The 17,086-nt window shown below is 43.8% G+C and overlaps 1 protein-coding gene across 4 annotated transcripts in view; it reads right to left on the reverse strand.

Annotated features, from left to right (window-relative positions):
* Positions 1-302: 302 nt before the first annotated feature.
* LOC137341002 (C-Jun-amino-terminal kinase-interacting protein 4-like) overlaps positions 303-17,086 on the reverse strand; it is a 216,932-nt gene continuing 200,148 nt past the window's right edge. For 3 of the 4 annotated variants that reach the window (XM_068003814.1, XM_068003813.1, XM_068003816.1), the window contains 8 exons: positions 14,459-14,526; positions 12,770-12,918; positions 11,141-11,312; positions 8,414-8,527; positions 7,128-7,166; positions 4,652-4,828; positions 2,899-3,030; positions 303-1,391 (listed from right to left, as the gene is read on the reverse strand). In XM_068003814.1, coding sequence (XP_067859915.1) covers positions 1,276-1,391; positions 2,899-3,030; positions 4,652-4,828; positions 7,128-7,166; positions 8,414-8,527; positions 11,141-11,312; positions 12,770-12,918; positions 14,459-14,526 — 967 coding nt within the window. In that variant the 3' untranslated portion in view covers positions 303-1,275. The remainder of the gene's footprint in view (positions 1,392-2,898; positions 3,031-4,651; positions 4,829-7,127; positions 7,167-8,413; positions 8,528-11,140; positions 11,313-12,769; positions 12,919-14,458; positions 14,527-17,086) is intronic. The other variant, XM_068003815.1, reaches the window with a different exon arrangement.

A 17,086-nucleotide genomic window follows, 5' to 3' on the forward strand; every position in this document is an offset into this window, starting at 1 on the left:
AATGGTGTGTTGAGGGAAGGTTATGTGCACAGGCACTGGTCTCCGGCTTTCATGGAAAAATGGGACATAATCGCAGAATGTGATCGCTAAAACAACGGTAAAAATCCCAGGAAACCTTGTAGAATAAAAATAAGATCAGGTTTATTCAGTCATTGTAAATCAGGGGCCTGATTAAGCATGATTCTCTTGCCCCAGTATGAATCCATTTCCAGTTTCTCAGGTTATTGGCACTTTTCTACGATGTGATAATGCAGGTCCCAATTCAGAGCTGAAAAAACACAACCAAGGAAACACCAGCCGTCTTTGATATACATATATATTTTTTTTCTTGTACAAAGTTACATTCTGAACCGCAAAGGTTCATTAATAATAGGTAATAAATACTGAAATGGCTACACTGCAATATGAGCTATTGAGCTCACCATAATGAAGCCTTGGGTTTCAACAGAGAGCAATTCAACGCCGGAGCATTCAGTTTCAAATTACAGAGCAATTAAAATACAAGATAAAGTGTCTAAAGAGGTCAACTTACAAAAAAATTACAGACCATAAAATTTGTATATTTTTTTAAAATAGGCTTGGAGAGACGCAAATGTTTCTTTCTCAACAAAACTGTCAATAAAATTAAAGCACTTCTGTTAGAGAAAAGAAGACATTTTAGTAGTGTATATATAAAATGGTTCTGAGGTGCAGTACAGGTTGTTAACTTTCCCTGTCAAGAGTGTCCATAGCTTTCTATAACAAATTGCAATAAAAAAATTGAACTAAACTGAATTGGATGATGTTTCCCTAAAGACCACAGGGCTCTAAAACAAGGCTGGCTGGCTGACTGACTCTCTCTCTACCAATCATTTGACACGAGTGCTACTCCGGGTTAATGTCCTTTGGTAACCGTGATAACACCCACACAGAAATAAATAGCTTTCTTTATAATCATTGCAAATACAAATTAGTTCTTTAGAATAGTGTTAGCATAATAACCCTTAACAACTAACACCTGTTGTTTTACTAAGGCAGCCTATGTTCTTTGAAGTGACTATGCTCAGCAAGCGCTGTCTTTCAACAGTAGGAAGACCCTGTATAAAAAGACACGGACAGAAGAGCAGCTCAGGATACCTACCCCCTGCTCTGAACTCCACCATGCAAACTGAGGAACCATGGTGAAGAACTGCTCAAACACTCTGCGGTGAAGAAATTAAAACAAAAATAAACCAAAATAAAACAACATGCAAGGTTTTCTTGTAACTCAGTCATTCTGTGGTGAAGTTGTGTCATTCAGTCATCGTTGAACATGACTTGCCACACGATTAAGTGACTTCTTTCTGCTTTGGCCAGCGAAGGCTGAATCTGCAGCGTCTCCCTGAGCTCCTCCGTCTCTTCACTCTCATCACCTAAAGAGAACAACTCATTTCAAACAACTCTTGCCGTAATGTATGAAGTTAATGAGAAGATGTCATAGAATGATACAGCACAGAAGGAGGCCATTCGGTCCATTGTGCCTATGCTGGCTCTTTGAAAGAGCTATCCAACTAGTCCCACTCCCTCCCGCCCTTTCCCCATAGCACTGCAAGTTTTTCTTTTAAGCATTTATCCAATTCCCTTTTGAAAGTCACTATTGAATCTGCTTCTACCACCCTTTCAGGCAGCACATTCCAGATCATAACAACTCACTGCGTTGGTCTCACTGTTTTTTTTGTAAACCCAGGGTTTACTTTTGGAACCCACACAAACTGCAATCACTCATGACCTTTCAAAGTAGCACTTATGAAGGCCTCGAGAGCAGGCCACCAGCTGATGTGTGTTGAGGGAAAGGTGAAAACAGAAAGAAAACTATAACACAGTTTAAGTATCACCTGAGCTGGTTAACGTTTTATGTTAGAGGGGGGTTTAGTGTTGCTAATCAGTGGACCTCTAATACAACACAGAATGGGAGGGACACAAAGCTGAGTACAGATGAAGGAGACTGATCGGACCAGCCCACCTTTCCATAGACACCTACAGTCTCCCATCACAGTATCACACTGTCTCTTGAACAATTCCAGTTTTTGCCTCCACTCCCTCCCTGAAAGGCCATTCCAGATGTGCGAGTGCAGAGAGGTGCTTTCCTGACATCAGTCCTGAATCTGACTGCCCTGCAGTTGTAAGTTTAAAACAGTGCCCCGGGTTTAACTTTTCCAATCTATTCACTACCTTATATTCCTCCACTAGGTCCCCTCTCATTCCTCACTCAGTACCGCATGTACAACATAATGTCCCTTTCATTTGCTTCCTTTCAAGGCTGAAGAATTTTTCTAACCTTTCCTCAACTCAGTCCCCTGACACTAAAGCTCAGCCCCGTGGCCCTTCTCTACACCATGCCCAGATGTACCTCGGTGGCCAGAGCATTTTACAGCTTCAGCCTGATTATAGCCCAGCATTCAGCTTGCTTGGCTGTTTACCAACATTCTCCATATGTGTCGCCCGTTCTTTCTCGTGTGTAGTATTGAAGCTCATGCCTGTGACACAGTTTGCGCAGCAAGCTTCCAACTCAAATCCACCGACTTGGCAGTCACCTGGAGTTGGTCTCAGGTACCAGTCAGTAGAAGTGATGGAGGCCTGGAATCACGTCCCCAGACATTCCTCCCCCCACCCCTCTCCCAAGCAAAGTGCAAACAGGGAGATGTAGGGAGTTGCCCTCATTCCCAGACTTTCGTGCATGATATGGGGAAATTGGGACGAACCCCCTTCCCCAGCCTAGGAAAGTGCACAAAATGGGGAAATAAAGAGAGTTGTCTCTTTCCCTGAGTTAGGTACAGGAAATGAAGGGATGGAAAAAATGAAAGAAAATCCTAAAGCATAGTACATTTCCCTTAATGAGATTCACATTTATGTGAAGCACTGAACATGCAGCATCCTCACCCATCCTGAAGTCAATGTAGCCCTCGCCACCGCTCATAACCAGCACCGTTCTCACTGATTGCTGGCCGGATCCATCAGATGCAGAAGCTCCTAATTTTTCAAACGAGTGCTCAACATCACCAAACGGTATACCTAGGGCAGGACCGAACATCAAACAAGGTTAAAAGTGATTCAACACCGCCATCCAAGATAATTTTGCTTTCTAAGTGCCGCATCCATCCTGCAGTTTCCTCATTTCCATAATAATCAACAACTTGCATTTATATAGCAGATTTAACGTCTCAAGGTGCTTCACAGGAGAAATTATGGACAAAATTTGACACCGAGCTACATAAGGAGATATTAGAATAGGTGACCAAAAGCTTGGTCAAAGAGGTAGGTTTTAAGGAGCATCTTAAAGGAGGAGAGAGCGAGGTAGAGAGGTGGAGAGATTTAGGGAGGGAATTCCAGAGCTTAGGGTCTAGGCAGCTGAAGTCACAGCTGCCAATTGTGGAGCGATTAAATCAGTGATGCGCAAGAGGCCAGAATTGGAGGAGCGCAGAGATCTTGGAGGGTTGTCGAGCTGGAGGAGGCTACAGAGATAGGGAGGGGCGAGGCCATGGAGGGATTTGAAAGCATGGAAAAGGCAGGTGCAGTCTGTACTGTGGCTCAGTTCCGACTGGCTGACTGGAGGCATGCCTGGTCAGAAAGGTCCTCCTCGAGAGCTGGAGCACCCAGCTTCCACAAGGCGCCCATCACGCAGTTCCGCAACATTACCCCACTGATAATGGCAGAGCTCCAACTTGTGCTGAGCGTGGGACTAGAGGCTGGACCCTCCCACCGGGGAGCCCAGTCTACTGCTAACAATGGACTGACTCCATTAAAACATTCTTCTAAAGTTAAAAAGACAATGTGGCCACATTTCCAAGCACCACTAACAGTTCTAGCAGGAATCTATTCTCTCCTCCATAACCGCACAGGAAAAAAGTATCCTCCATCACATATCTGCAACATATCTTGGGTCACAAGCTATCATTTAACATTCATTCCAAACTGAGCTGGAGAAAAAAAGAGGTCATGTGAGGAGTTACTGTGCTGGACTTCACAGGAGTGGGGAAGGGTCGAATTATTGCATTTGGTTAAAGAGGATACATCCATTAATAAAAAAAAACACGGTCGGCAAATCTTGGTTCAATAATTTAGAAGTTAATTTGGTTCAGTTGCTAGCACACTCATCATCCCAGGACTTAAGCACACAACTTGGACTGATACTTTAGTGTAGTAGTGAGAGTTCTGCATTGTCAGAGGTGCTGTCTTTCAAATGAGACATTATACCAAAGCCCCATCTGCCTATTCCAGTGGTACAGGTGGATTGCTGAAGATCCCATGGCACTATTCGAGGAGGAGCAGGGAGTTCTCCCGGTGTCCTGGCCAACATTCCTCCTTCAACCACCACCAAAAACAGAAGAACTGGTTAGTCATCTCCTCACTGTCTGTGGGGTGTTGCTGTGCACAGTGACTTTTGTATTTGCTTACAAAACAGTGACTGTTCTTCAAAGCAATTTATTATATCTGAAGCGCTTTGTAACATTTTACAGATTCCAGATAAAAGTCTTTTCTTCAATCTACTGTTGACAAAAATGACTTCACAAACAGGAATTAGATTTGCCAATTGCTGTGTCCCCGATTATAATTCACAGCCGAGATGCAATAAATAACATGGTTTAGAAAACATGCTCCCAGCGGAGATAAAGGATGCCTCCAAACTGCTCACCTGGAACTGCTACAAAGAACTTCACGGCATCTCGGTGTCCATGGAAACACAGCTGAGCATGTGCCATAGAGCAGTACGGTATAAATGTGCCAGGGGTGATCTTGTCACTGTTTTCATCGCCATAGACACGGATGACGCTTCCGGGACGGTTTCCCGATCCCCCTGACACCTTATTGGCTTGAAAGAGAGAAAGTGGTAAGTGAGAGCAATGGGACGAATAGAAAACTGAAATGATTTCAGGAGAAAATCATTTTAAAAAAAGCCACAAGTATGGCAGTGTTGGCCGAAGCTGAAGCAAAATGAAAAGATGTTAAAGTAAAAACAGGTACTTTAGGAAAAGTGTGCCAGTTCAGGAAAGATCTGGAAAAAAATAATCAACAGAGCATGCGGAGTTCTGTCTATGGCAGGAAGACATGGGTAATGGAGCGTGCTTAATGCCAAGCTGGCATTTCTCTCCTGTCAATGAGAGCTATGACGATACTGGGACCTTAAGAAAACTACATTTACTGGAGCATTTGCAGCAAATTCTCTTTCAAATGTGACTGGATTCAGACCCACAGGATTTAATCAGTGGTAGCAGTAAAACTTTAAAAATTGGTTAGTAGTTTTTTTTATACATTGGAGTCTAAACTTCAATTTTGCAGTTAATTTTTCTTCTAAAAAAAAGGAGAATTTTAATTGACAATTTGTAGTCAAGTAGAATGAGGTTTCACCCGAGAGTCTATGATTTCTCAATCACCACTGTACTGATCAGGTGAGTCAGGGGACAGGGGAAAGATCATATAGAACTTTAATGTCTTCTCAAGGAAAATATAGTTATCATTTAGATAAGGTTTCGAGCCACTTCCAATCCCAGCTGAATGTACTAACCCAGACATACTAATTTTCCCAAAGTGCAAACACAAACAGGGGACAGAACAGAAATCCATTCACAGTAAGCATCCATAAATCTTTAGCCAGTTTAAATAGACCAAGTCCCTCCCTGTGCAGACCTATCAATCCATTAATTGGTTAACCCATTTAGAAGCCTGCCACACCCCACAGTACCTACTCTATCACCCTGACCTGCTGGATTCCACATTTGGAACACATGCTGTTTGTGGTCCTAAACAGAAGAATCAGAGTGTTCTGCCAGGCTCTAATCTAATCACTTGGTACAGACCGCTCTGTATTTTTGAGGCCAGGTGTACCTTTCCTGAGAATGGAAAACGTTAATTTTGCCCATGTGTAGATTAGCCATACAAACACAAAACTGCTCCCATTCTTCCAACAACAGCTGAGAAGAGTAATCCCAGCATCACCAATACACCATTTCCATGTCTTGGGCTAGCCACCCCAGTACCCCCTTTCAGATTGCCAATTTGGAGTCAAATAATGGACAGTTATGTGTTGTGGACTTGACCCCATGAATGCATTGAAATTAAACCGCACTCACTTCAATTAGGAAACTTTCAAATGGCAAAAGGAGACATTTCCATCCCACCGGTCTAGGCTAGATTCAGAAGCAGGCCCTGGGAGGTGATTAGTGCAGCATGCTGACCCACTGCACTATCAGCACCATGGCTTCCCGGTTATACCAAAACTCACCAAAAGCTATACAATAACGGGAATTTGGTTTCCAAATATTAAAATAACTGGGCAAGATGAACATTTAAGGTGGATTTTTAACACTGAGACACACTGGAGCTTTAGATGAACACAAACACAGCAGAGTGCTACAGTTCAACTGCTCCCCGAGGTGGACAGCTCCTGAATGCAAGGTAACACAAAATGGGCAAGGTTTTTTTCATGTGATTCAAGATTCTGAATGTGACTTCTTTTATATAAAAACAAAATCAAGATTTACAACTTAAGCTGAATGCAGAAATACAATCCCTGCGTCTGTCTGAGAATAGTCAGACTGCAAGCACCCAACTTCAACTTTATTAATTTTATAATGTAGGTTATTTTGGGTTCAATTGCATAATGAAAGCTAACTTGATCCCTGCCCCTAAAAGAGAAATAAACCAGTCCAGTAACTTCACAACTGTTATCGTGATATTTTAAACTGTTTTAATAGAAAGCTGAACATTAGACACATTCTCCATACCTATGGCCACCCTGGGTGGGGTTTTTAAAAAAATTAGTAAATGGAACAGAGAGTCATTACAGATAAAGAAATGAAACACAGGCAGCAGTGTTTGCACAGCTTCAGTGAGGAGACATGGAAATGACGGCCTTCAAGACAAAATAAAAGATCCCTCGGAGTCGAGGGATGAAACATCGAGTACTTAGCCTACTGTGACCATTCAGCAAACATACATACTGCCGCAATGCAGTGACCAGCGCCAGGGTAACATTTAGACGAGAGAGAGAAAGAAAGAGAGAGAGAACGGGAGGAGGGCGAACATTATAAACATAAAGGTGGATATAAACTGCCTTGACTGGCTAAAGCAGCCCGAGAGAGAAAGATTCTGATGGTTTGATCTGCACTTACCCCTCAGACCCAGTAAACGTCCCTGGTGGAGGACTACAGCTATAGTGAGAAGAGGTGGCAAAGGGGGAGTGGACAAGTATGACAGTAGAGGAAAAGGATTAATAAGAACCCACCACTCTGGCATCTCAAGCCTGTAATTTTCTTTTTAAATTTATAGACAGTTCTAGAACAAAACCTTTTATGTCAGCATGCAAACCGTTCAAAGATATTAAGCCGACTGCGATCATGGCAGCTGGAACCGTCGCCCTTGTAAATAAAGCGGGAGGGAGAAGATTCCACAAAGCAACATTCTATCCCAGCCCCAATAAAACCACATTGAGCCTGTGCTGTGCGATATGTCACCACTTACTGGGCTCTGTGAAAGACGTAAAAGAGGCTAGTTACACTCAGAATTAAGACAGCGCACCATCAGGCAACTTTGGCTGCAACACAGTCTTCAGCAAACACCACTGAGTAATCACCAAATTACTGCTTCAGAATGGCTGTGCACAGTCTTGTCGTAAATGGATCAGTGTCGCTAAAACGTCAATCTCACTCAACTTTGCGGATGTGTTCCCTGTGGAAAGTGGGTGAAAGAAAAGCAGTGGGCATAACCCCCTCCCAAGTTTGTGCCTAATTTATGAAACTAAACAGCACTCCTTTGTGCACTATTTTCACGTAAAGATTAATATCTTGCAATAAAAAAAAATGGAATGGTTAAGCAGCACAGGAAGTAGAGTGGGGGGAACTCTGTCGAATTCTCTCATTTCGCTCTACTGATGATCTGAACCATACTGGGTGGAGTCACCGCTTCCCTCCCCATCCCAGATCTAAAATAGAACAATATCCCAATACAGGGATACCAACCCTTCCAATATGACTTTTTGTGACTTTCCATGAAGAGGAACTGGCAGAAATCAGGGGTTGGTTCTCTTGAAGTCAGTGCACAGCACAAGAATAGTATCAGAAAAATAATCGGACAGCCTAATTACTGATCTTTTAAGCAAAAATGAAAAAGGTCAAAAGTGCAGTACTTCAAAAGGTCTGGGAGTTATTCCCGCCGGATGAAGCTGCCGACCAGAGCAAAGCACTGTCTCTCAATGACGTTATTCTTTTGGAGTGCAAGAGCTGCACAAGGCAATAGGGTCCTTCCCTCCCCCACTCAAGGACAGGGTGCAATCAATCCCTTACCCAAGAACTCGACTACGAGTACACAGAGCATACTGTGATGTCCTTAGACAGCATTAAAGAGAAAAGGCACACCACATGTAAATTATTTTGTTTCTCAAAGTAACCCCATCACTTACTTTCTGTCAGAGGGATGGAGATGATTACACCATTGCCTGTTCCCACCCACAGGCGGTTGCAGGACACCATGAGAGCTGTAATTCGCACAAATGAGAAACCAAGTTTCCCAGTACCTTAAAAACACACACCAATAAAAAAAAAGTAATTTCAAACATTCAGTAAACATACCAAGTAAATATTGTTACTCTGGGGAAGGAAGGAGTCTTCTACCTTCTCTCCCCAAATGCAGCAAATTAAAACGGCCAATATGTTAAATTTACGGTTAGTTCTCATTCGAGGAGGCAATGCCCTCTTCTCTCCCACCCTAAGCAGATCAGATGGGATACTCATCCAGGACCAGATGGATGGCCATCTCCAGTTCACTGGTGCTTTGGAGACCCAGAATGGCAGGTCTCCCTGTAGGAGAAATACCTTGCAGTTTACATATTTCTCCATAGTTCACTACCTTCATAGTAGGATTTTTAAAAAATGGTAACATCCTCCTTCAACATTTAGCTTCTCCTTTAAATTTAGAGAATAAACCGGACAGAATTCACAAAAAACATCTTCCTGCATTCCAACACTCCCATCTATCATTCCATGTGTGTTAAAGACTGTTTTTAATTTAAGAAACTATAGTTTTGAGGAGAGACTTGAGACACTGAGCCTATTTTCCCTGGGTCAGAGAAGGTTAAGAGATTTAATAGAAAAAAAAAGTTTTTTAAAATGAAAGATTTTGACAGTGAATAAGGAAAGACTATCCCCACTAGTTGGTGAGTCGGTGATGAGGTGTCATCAATTTAAAATGGTCAGAGAGTGAGGTTAGGAGAAATTTCTTCACACTGAGGATTGTTGGAGCATGGAATGCTTTGCCACAGGGAGTGGCAAGTTAAAGACTGTATCATTGGAGATCTGCAGCATAAAATAACTACAATCTCAGACTATACCAAGAGCTATAAACCAATCGCTCTACAGGATTTAACCTCCAGCTATTGAAAATAATAATGCTTGGCCTGGTTAAATAAACATGAGCAGGTAGCTCATTAGTGCTTGAGAGCGAGATACACAGGAGTGATTATAAAGATGTAAAACCAAAGAGATTTATAGCACAGGAAGACATTTAGCACACTGTGCATGTTCTAGCTCTTTTGCAGAGCAATCCAAAACTAATCCCACTGTACTGCTCTCGCTCCATAGCCTAGTATCTTTCTCTACTTCAAATATTTATCCATCTTTCCCTTCAACAATGCAGTGGTCTCTGCTTCATCCACTCCCTGTGGCAAAGCATTCTATGCTCCAACAATCCTCAATGTAAAGAAATTTCTCCTAACCTCTCTCCTCACTCTGTGACAATTTTAAATTGATGACACCTCATCACCAACTCCCCAACTAGTGGGGATAGTCTTTCCTTATTCACTGTCAAAATCTTTCATGTTAAAAACCTTTTTTTTTCTATTAAATCTCTTAGCCTTCTTTGATCCAGGGAAAATAGGCTCAGTGTCTCAAGTCTCTCCTCAAAACTATAGTTTCTCAAATGCAGAAAATGCTGGAAATATGCAGCAGGTCAGTAAGCATCCATGAAGATCAGCTGAAAAGGTCTGCACTCAACGTCATAACCTGCAGTCTTTTTAGATGCTGACTGACCTGCTGTGCATTTTCAGCATTTTCTGTTTTCCAGCATTTGGAGTTTTCCATGCATGCTCTCCATGGCTTTCATGTCCTTTCTGTAATGGGGTACCCAAAACTGCAGAGTATTCGAACTGTAGGCCAACCATTGCCGTGTACAATTTTATCACAGCCTCTCTGCTCTTGTACTCTGTGGCCCATTATAAAATCAAAAAGTTCTACTTTCTTTTTTTATGGCTTTATCTACCCGCACTCTCGAGGAATTATATATTTGAACCTTTAGATCTCACTGTTTTTCCACACCCCTCAGCCTCTTTCCACAGACTGTATACTCCCATTCCTGGTTTTTCCTCCCAAAGTGTACTGCCTCACCATTCTCTGCATCTTCCACCTCTCTGCCCACTCTAATATGTGTATATCCTCCAGAAGGCTTTTATAGTCCTATTCAATTTGCCAAAATCTCTACTTTTGCGTCATCAGCAGAGTTTAATATCGTGCTTCCTATTCCCAAATGATCTATACACTGAAAACAAAAGAGTGAGTTGACTGACCCTCAGTCAAGGAATATCATAGAATCATAGAAATCTTACAGCACAGAAGGAGGCCATTCGGCCCATCGAGTCTGCACCAGCTCTTTGCAAGAGCAATCCAGCTCGTCCCACTCCCCCGCCCTATCCCCGTAGCCCTGCAATTTTTTTCCTTTCAAGTACTTAACCAGTTCCCTTTCGAAAGTCATGATTGAATCTGCCTCCACCACCCCCTCGGGCAGTGCATTTCAGATCCTAACCACTCGCTGTGTAAAAAAGTTTTTCCTCATATCACCTTTGGTTCTTTTGCCAATCACCTTAAATCTACGTCCTCTGGTTCTTGACCCTTCCGCCAATGGGGACAGTTTCTCTCTATCCACTCTGTCTAAATCCTTCATGATTTTGAATACCTCTATCAAATCTCCTCGCAACCTTCAACATCTGTTGTTTTGAGGAGAGGAGCAGGAAACTGAAAAGGTGCTTTTAATTAAACTTGAAAATGTATTTACAGTTCAGTTAAAGTTTGTCAAACAGGATGACACCAAGTCCTATTTACAAGATATAAAACATGGAATAACCATAGTGATCACCCACCTAACATTTTGCTGACATACGGCTCAATGTCTACATCTTGTAGGTGCTGGTAGGTATGTACATGGTAAAGGCGAAGGGTAGAGTCTAGACGGATGGAAACCCACACCCCATCTCCCACCCAAGCCAACTGTCTCACCTGGCTTTCCTTCCGTGGGTGGGCATCAAATGATTTCTGGGGAAGCACAAAGAGAAGATGATTTTGCTGGAGTGCAGCAACGTTCAGAACAGTGAGAATTCCTACCGAGAACATTAACACTGCATTTACTGGGCAATGGAGCAGCCACAGCTTGCTATCATCATCATACACTTGACCGTGTACACTTCGACAAAATCATCAAAACTGGTCCTCAATCCTTCCCTTTGCAAATCCAACCGGAAAAACACATGCAGCAAGATTTTCCCAATTGTATGATGTACTGTTCTTGTATTTCTTTCTTTTCATAGAAGGCTGTTGGTTAAAATAGGGCAGGACAGGACTACTGAGCTGACAAAATCATCCTCTTGGTCAATCATCATGCTCTAGGGCTTTCCAACAGAGGGTGAAATTTCACCAGTCTCAGTGACTTTTGTTTTGGGATGGGATGGATGAAGAGGAAGGAGGGAAGAGAAGGAGGCAACACAGATAAATCAGGGAAGGGTAACTTCTCACATGATTCAAACCCAACATCCTAGCTGATTGAGCATAGAGTGTTCTGCAACAAGGTGAATTGCTAGGCTGAAGCAGCTAGCTTAGCTATCTACTTCCAGAACACAGTCACCCAGAGTGCAGGATGAGCAATTACCTATACACATGAATAAACCCCATCCACTGCACAGGGCCACAGAGCATCAGTCAGGAGGCTCTAGATACAAGTAGTTTAAAATAAAACTCCAAGACTTCTCCTCTATCATTTATACCCTTGCTATAGTACTGAACTACTTCCAATAAAATTATAGCATGTACCCATTTCCACTATACTTAATGTGCTAACTTTATACCGAGGGGTGGATTTTGTGACAATGTGGAACTGCATGCATGAGATCTAGCCATATGCAGTTGCTTTAACGTCACAAACCCACCTTTGGTAGTCTGCCTGGGACCTGGCCTGATGCTGGAGACAGTCTGCTCAGGCCTGTGTGCTATAATTGCATTGCTGGCCTGTATGGCAGGCTGAATGCAGCCTTATTGTAACCAGACCCTTAAAAAGCACCTGACCAAATGTCAATTCATTGAACTACTTATTTTTGTTGGCAGTTTCTGGAGATACCAGGCCAAACCCCTGATCCATGAGCATTTCGCTACCTTACCATCAGGTCTTCTTCACTGGCGGGCTGTCGTGGACAAGCTTGAAGTAAGAGACCATTAATGAACCAGAGAAGCTAAGCACACTGGGAATAAAGGGCCGCGATTGGGAATAAAGGGCCGTGATTGGGAATAAAGGGCTGCGTATGTGGAAAGAGATGCAGATTAGTGTCTTGATGGATGACTTTCTATCTCTTTTGCCATAGTTCAATTTTTTTTTGCTTCAGGGGACCTGCAATTTGAGCCCAAGAAAAGTTGAAAAGATAGCACATTTTGTTTAGCATTTTAAGAGCAACATAATTCAATCTGTTTTAGCAGGTTTATTTTAGAGCCTTGCGGGCCGTTACCTCGATTTTCATGGCCTTTGGTTGTATCACGTAGATTTTATTCTTGTAACCACACCATACTTTATCGTGCACAACAGTCATACAGCGAATGGAGTGATGAGGCCGCCCAAAGTCCAGAAGGTGATAGTTAGTCAGGTCCCACTGGCCATCTAAGGAATAAACAAACAGGCTATACAAAAATACAACTATCCATTTACAGTGTCATGTAAAGAAACCGTCCATGATACAGCCTCACCTGTATCGTACAGCTGTTATCCCACTCGCTGTTTTAACAGTCCAATCTCTATTAACACCCTAACCGCATTATTAAGCTTTGATTGTTCTTATATTTAAAAATGCAGCTAGTGGCAAACAAGCCATTACCTGCGGTTAGAAATGAATGCCAGACTGTGTTCCAGCAGCAGTGGACACAGATCTTTCTCCCGGGCCTCAAGAGCGGCCTCCGGGGATGCTGGCTCTTCCTCCTGCTGCCTGATGGAGAACAGGAGCGGAGGGAAACGTAAACTGGGGATAGCAGTGACGGGAGGCCAGTACAGCACTGCCTCTGTGAAACTGGCATGCAATGTAAAAGCTCCTATAGTTATAACACTGTGACCGTGGCTTTATCTTGGCTCAGGTCACCTTTAACACTATGGGGCAGTCCTAACAGCCCTGGTCATCACACACAGGAACACATCTCAAAGAGGATGGAATACACATTAACCTTTAGAAAGTTTTCTGGAAGTTACTGCTACAGAAATGCAGGGTCAATGTGAAAACTTTTAAATATAAGCATATTTTTAATATTGATATAGGGAAATTAACTGTACTAATTCCAGGATTCAAACTGGATCATTAATATAAACTACTAGGATATTAAAGCATTAACCCGTGATAACACACAATAGCCTTGTCCTCGTGGAAAAATAACCCATCTAATTAATTGCTTCCAATTTCATTCTTCCTTTTCCAAGAGTGGTGCCTCATGTACCTTGACAGTTTAGTGAGCAAACAACCACTGATCTCCGTGTTCAATGACTGTCTTTTGTGTTACGTATATTATATTAAAAATCTTGCATCTGCCTGTTTCCATTAAGAAATTGTGTGTCCATGTTTATAATGGAAACTGGCTATGTAAACTTGTCACGCTATAGTTAGAATCATCCATGATTTAATTGAATGGTGGAACAGGCTCGAGAGGCTGAACGGCCTACTCCTGTTCCTATGTCCTCCTGCCAGTGGAAGCATTGCACAGAGACTCAAGACCAAGTGTAGTCTTCAGGTGAACTGAGGATGGTGGCGAGGGATAATTAGGCTAAGGCATGCAGTCACAATTCAGTCCACATTCCAAAGTCATACATTCTGTTCATATTTTTATATTTCCATTATAAATTCTTATGCCTACATTTATAATGGAAACTGCCCATGTAAACTTGTCACGTTGTAATTGCACATCTCCGACAGTGGTAGCACTGCTGCCCCAGCTGAGATCAGCTAACAGCACAGAATTGGGTCCAATCCTGAACTTCTCAGGAAACCTTTTCCTTTGTGTGCTAGGTGTAGTGAAATCGTAAACCCATTCTCTATAAATGCATTTAAAATTTCACTATACCTAATGGAGAGGGGAAATCTTCAACCCCGGACTGTATGGCTTAGTACTAATACTTTCTCATTCAGTACAGAGAAATGCAGAATAGCATAGGGACTTACCTACTCCTCTATGAAAGATAGCTAAGGTTCCATCAGCTAATGCCACTAATACTCTTCCTTTTACATGTCTGACAAAAGAGAAACAAAGTATAAGTAACTGTAAGGTCTATTAATAACGTATGAGGATCATTTTCAAAGATTTCCCCTCCACCAATGATTCTCCTGTATGATGTAACTTCCCCCTAGCTCCAAAAGTCAGGATGTTGCCTATTGTTGGCACAGTGCACCATGCATGCAAATGGGAGGGTAAAGATGTAATACCCACTGGGCAGCAGCCTTCACAAGACTATGAGGAACTTTGCAGGGGGCAGTGGGGGCAATGGAACAGATTAGACTTGTCTTTTGCAGAGTGCAACTAACTGTGCCCCCATGGAGTACAGGTAACCAAGCACAGACCAGGAGTTGAACCCAGGTAGGTGGGGCCCTGGGGCTCAGCTGTTGACAGGTGAAGCCACACTTGCACTTTTCCATAAAGACCATAAGAGATAGGAGCAGGCCATTCGGCCCCTTGAGCCTGCTCCGCCATTTAATGAGATCATGGCTGATCTGATTTTTACCTCAACTCCACTTTCCCGCCTTTTCCCCATATCCTTTGACTCCCTTGCTGATCAAAAATTTGTCCAACTCAGCCTTGAATGTATTCAATGACTCAGCCTCGACAGCTTTTTCAGGTAACGAATTCTAAAGATTCACAACCCTCTGGGAGAAGAAATTCCTCCTCATTTCCGTCTTAAACGAGCGACCCCTTATTCTGAGACTATGCCCCCTAGTTTTAGATTCCCCCATGAGGGGTAACATCCTCGCAGCATCTACCCTATCGAGTCCCCTCAGAATCTTGTATGTTTCAATAAGATCTCCTCTCATTCTTCTAAACTCCAATGAGTATAGACCCAACCTGTTCAATCTTTCCTCATAAGACAACCCTTTCATACCCGGAATCAACCTAGTGAACCTTCTCTGAACTGCCTCCAATGCAAGTATGTCCTTCCTTAAATAAGGGCACCAGAACTGTACGCAGTACTCCAGGTGTGGTCTCACCAGCACCCTGTACAGTTGCAGCATGACTTCCCTGCTTTTATACTCCATCCCCCTAGAAATAAAGGCCAATATTATGTTTGCCCCTTCCAGATTACCTGCTGCACTTGTTTGTTGACTTTTTGTGTTTCATATACGAGGACACCCAGATCCCTCTGTACCGCAGCATTTTGTAGTATTTCTCCATTCAAATAATATTTTGCTTTTTTATTTTTCCTCCCAAAGTGGATGACTTCACATTTTCCCACATGATATTCCATCTGCCAAATTTTTGCCCATTTGCTTAACGTGTCAATATCCCTTTGCAGACACTTTGGGCTCGAATTTAGCAGGCCTGCGGGTTCCCAGCGGGTGGTCCTCCGGGAGCGTGGTCAACACGCCCGGTGAAATTAGTGGGTTGCCCGCGCGATCGTAACAGGCAACACACTAATAGGAATCAATTACCTGCTCCTCCGGGGTCCACACTGCTGGTCTGCGCGTCGGGCGGGCTGCGCATGCGCAGTACGATCAGTCAGCTGGAGGCTCTCTAGTTAAAGGGGTAGTCCTCCACTGACAGATGCTGCAACCAATGGAACAAATTGCAGCATGGAGCAGCCCAGGGGGAAGGCTGCTCCCAGTTTAATGATGCCTCACCCCAGGTATCATCAGATGGGGTGAGGAGGAGGGGGAGGACACAGATCTTCCCCCCGGCGGGCGGGAGGAAGCGGCCTGCCTCTGCCACCAAGAAGGCCTGGCTCGAGGTGGCAGAGGGGGTCACCTGCGCCACCAACATATCGCCCACTTGCATACAGTGCAGGAGGCGCTGCAATGACCGCAGTAGGTCAGCCACAGTGAGAACACAAAGTCTTTCCCCTACACTCAGTCTGCCACAACACTGCCCCCACCCCACATCTCCTTCGGCACCGCCAACACTACTCTGTCACATCACCCTTCATACCCACTCAAACCCCATCCTCATCTTACCTCCACCTACTCACCTCGCCAGTACTCATCCTGCCACTAACACGCAACCCAATCCTCATACAATCTCATTGCTCCATCCCATACTCACCCTCTCGTGCATCTCCCTCACGGCCAGCCTCACTCAACCTGCCACCACCTGTGCTGCAGCCACAGGGCATGCATCACATATGTGCAGTAGGCAGCGTAAGGCAAACGTGTCGTGAGCGTGAAGGGAGTGCACAAGGGTGTCTGAGGGTTTGTCCTGGGTGTTACCTATATTGAATTTCAGAGCAACAAACAGCACACATTATATTGACACCACCACTGCCATGTCTCCGCGAATCCTGTCCGTTGTGTCCAATAATGCCCGCTCCTGGGTATCACTATGAGGACCCACCACTGATGCCACCCATCGTGTTACTGCAGAGTAGGTGCAGGTGTATTTGCAGGGCTCTTCCGCGCAGACGACTGAGAGACATCGGCGGTGTAGCCGGCTGCACCCTGGAAGGATGCGGAGGAGAAGTTGTGGAGGGCAGTGGTGACTTTGACAGCGACAGGTAAGCAGTTGGTGCTGGGGCCAGCCAGGAGCAGCTCGGCATGAAAGAGCCTGCAGATCTCCACGACTATATGTCGAGCGAATCTGCGCCTCCC

The sequence above is a fragment of the Heptranchias perlo genome, chromosome 23 (assembly GCF_035084215.1).
Source record: "Heptranchias perlo isolate sHepPer1 chromosome 23, sHepPer1.hap1, whole genome shotgun sequence".
Lineage (NCBI taxonomy): Eukaryota > Metazoa > Chordata > Chondrichthyes > Hexanchiformes > Hexanchidae > Heptranchias > Heptranchias perlo.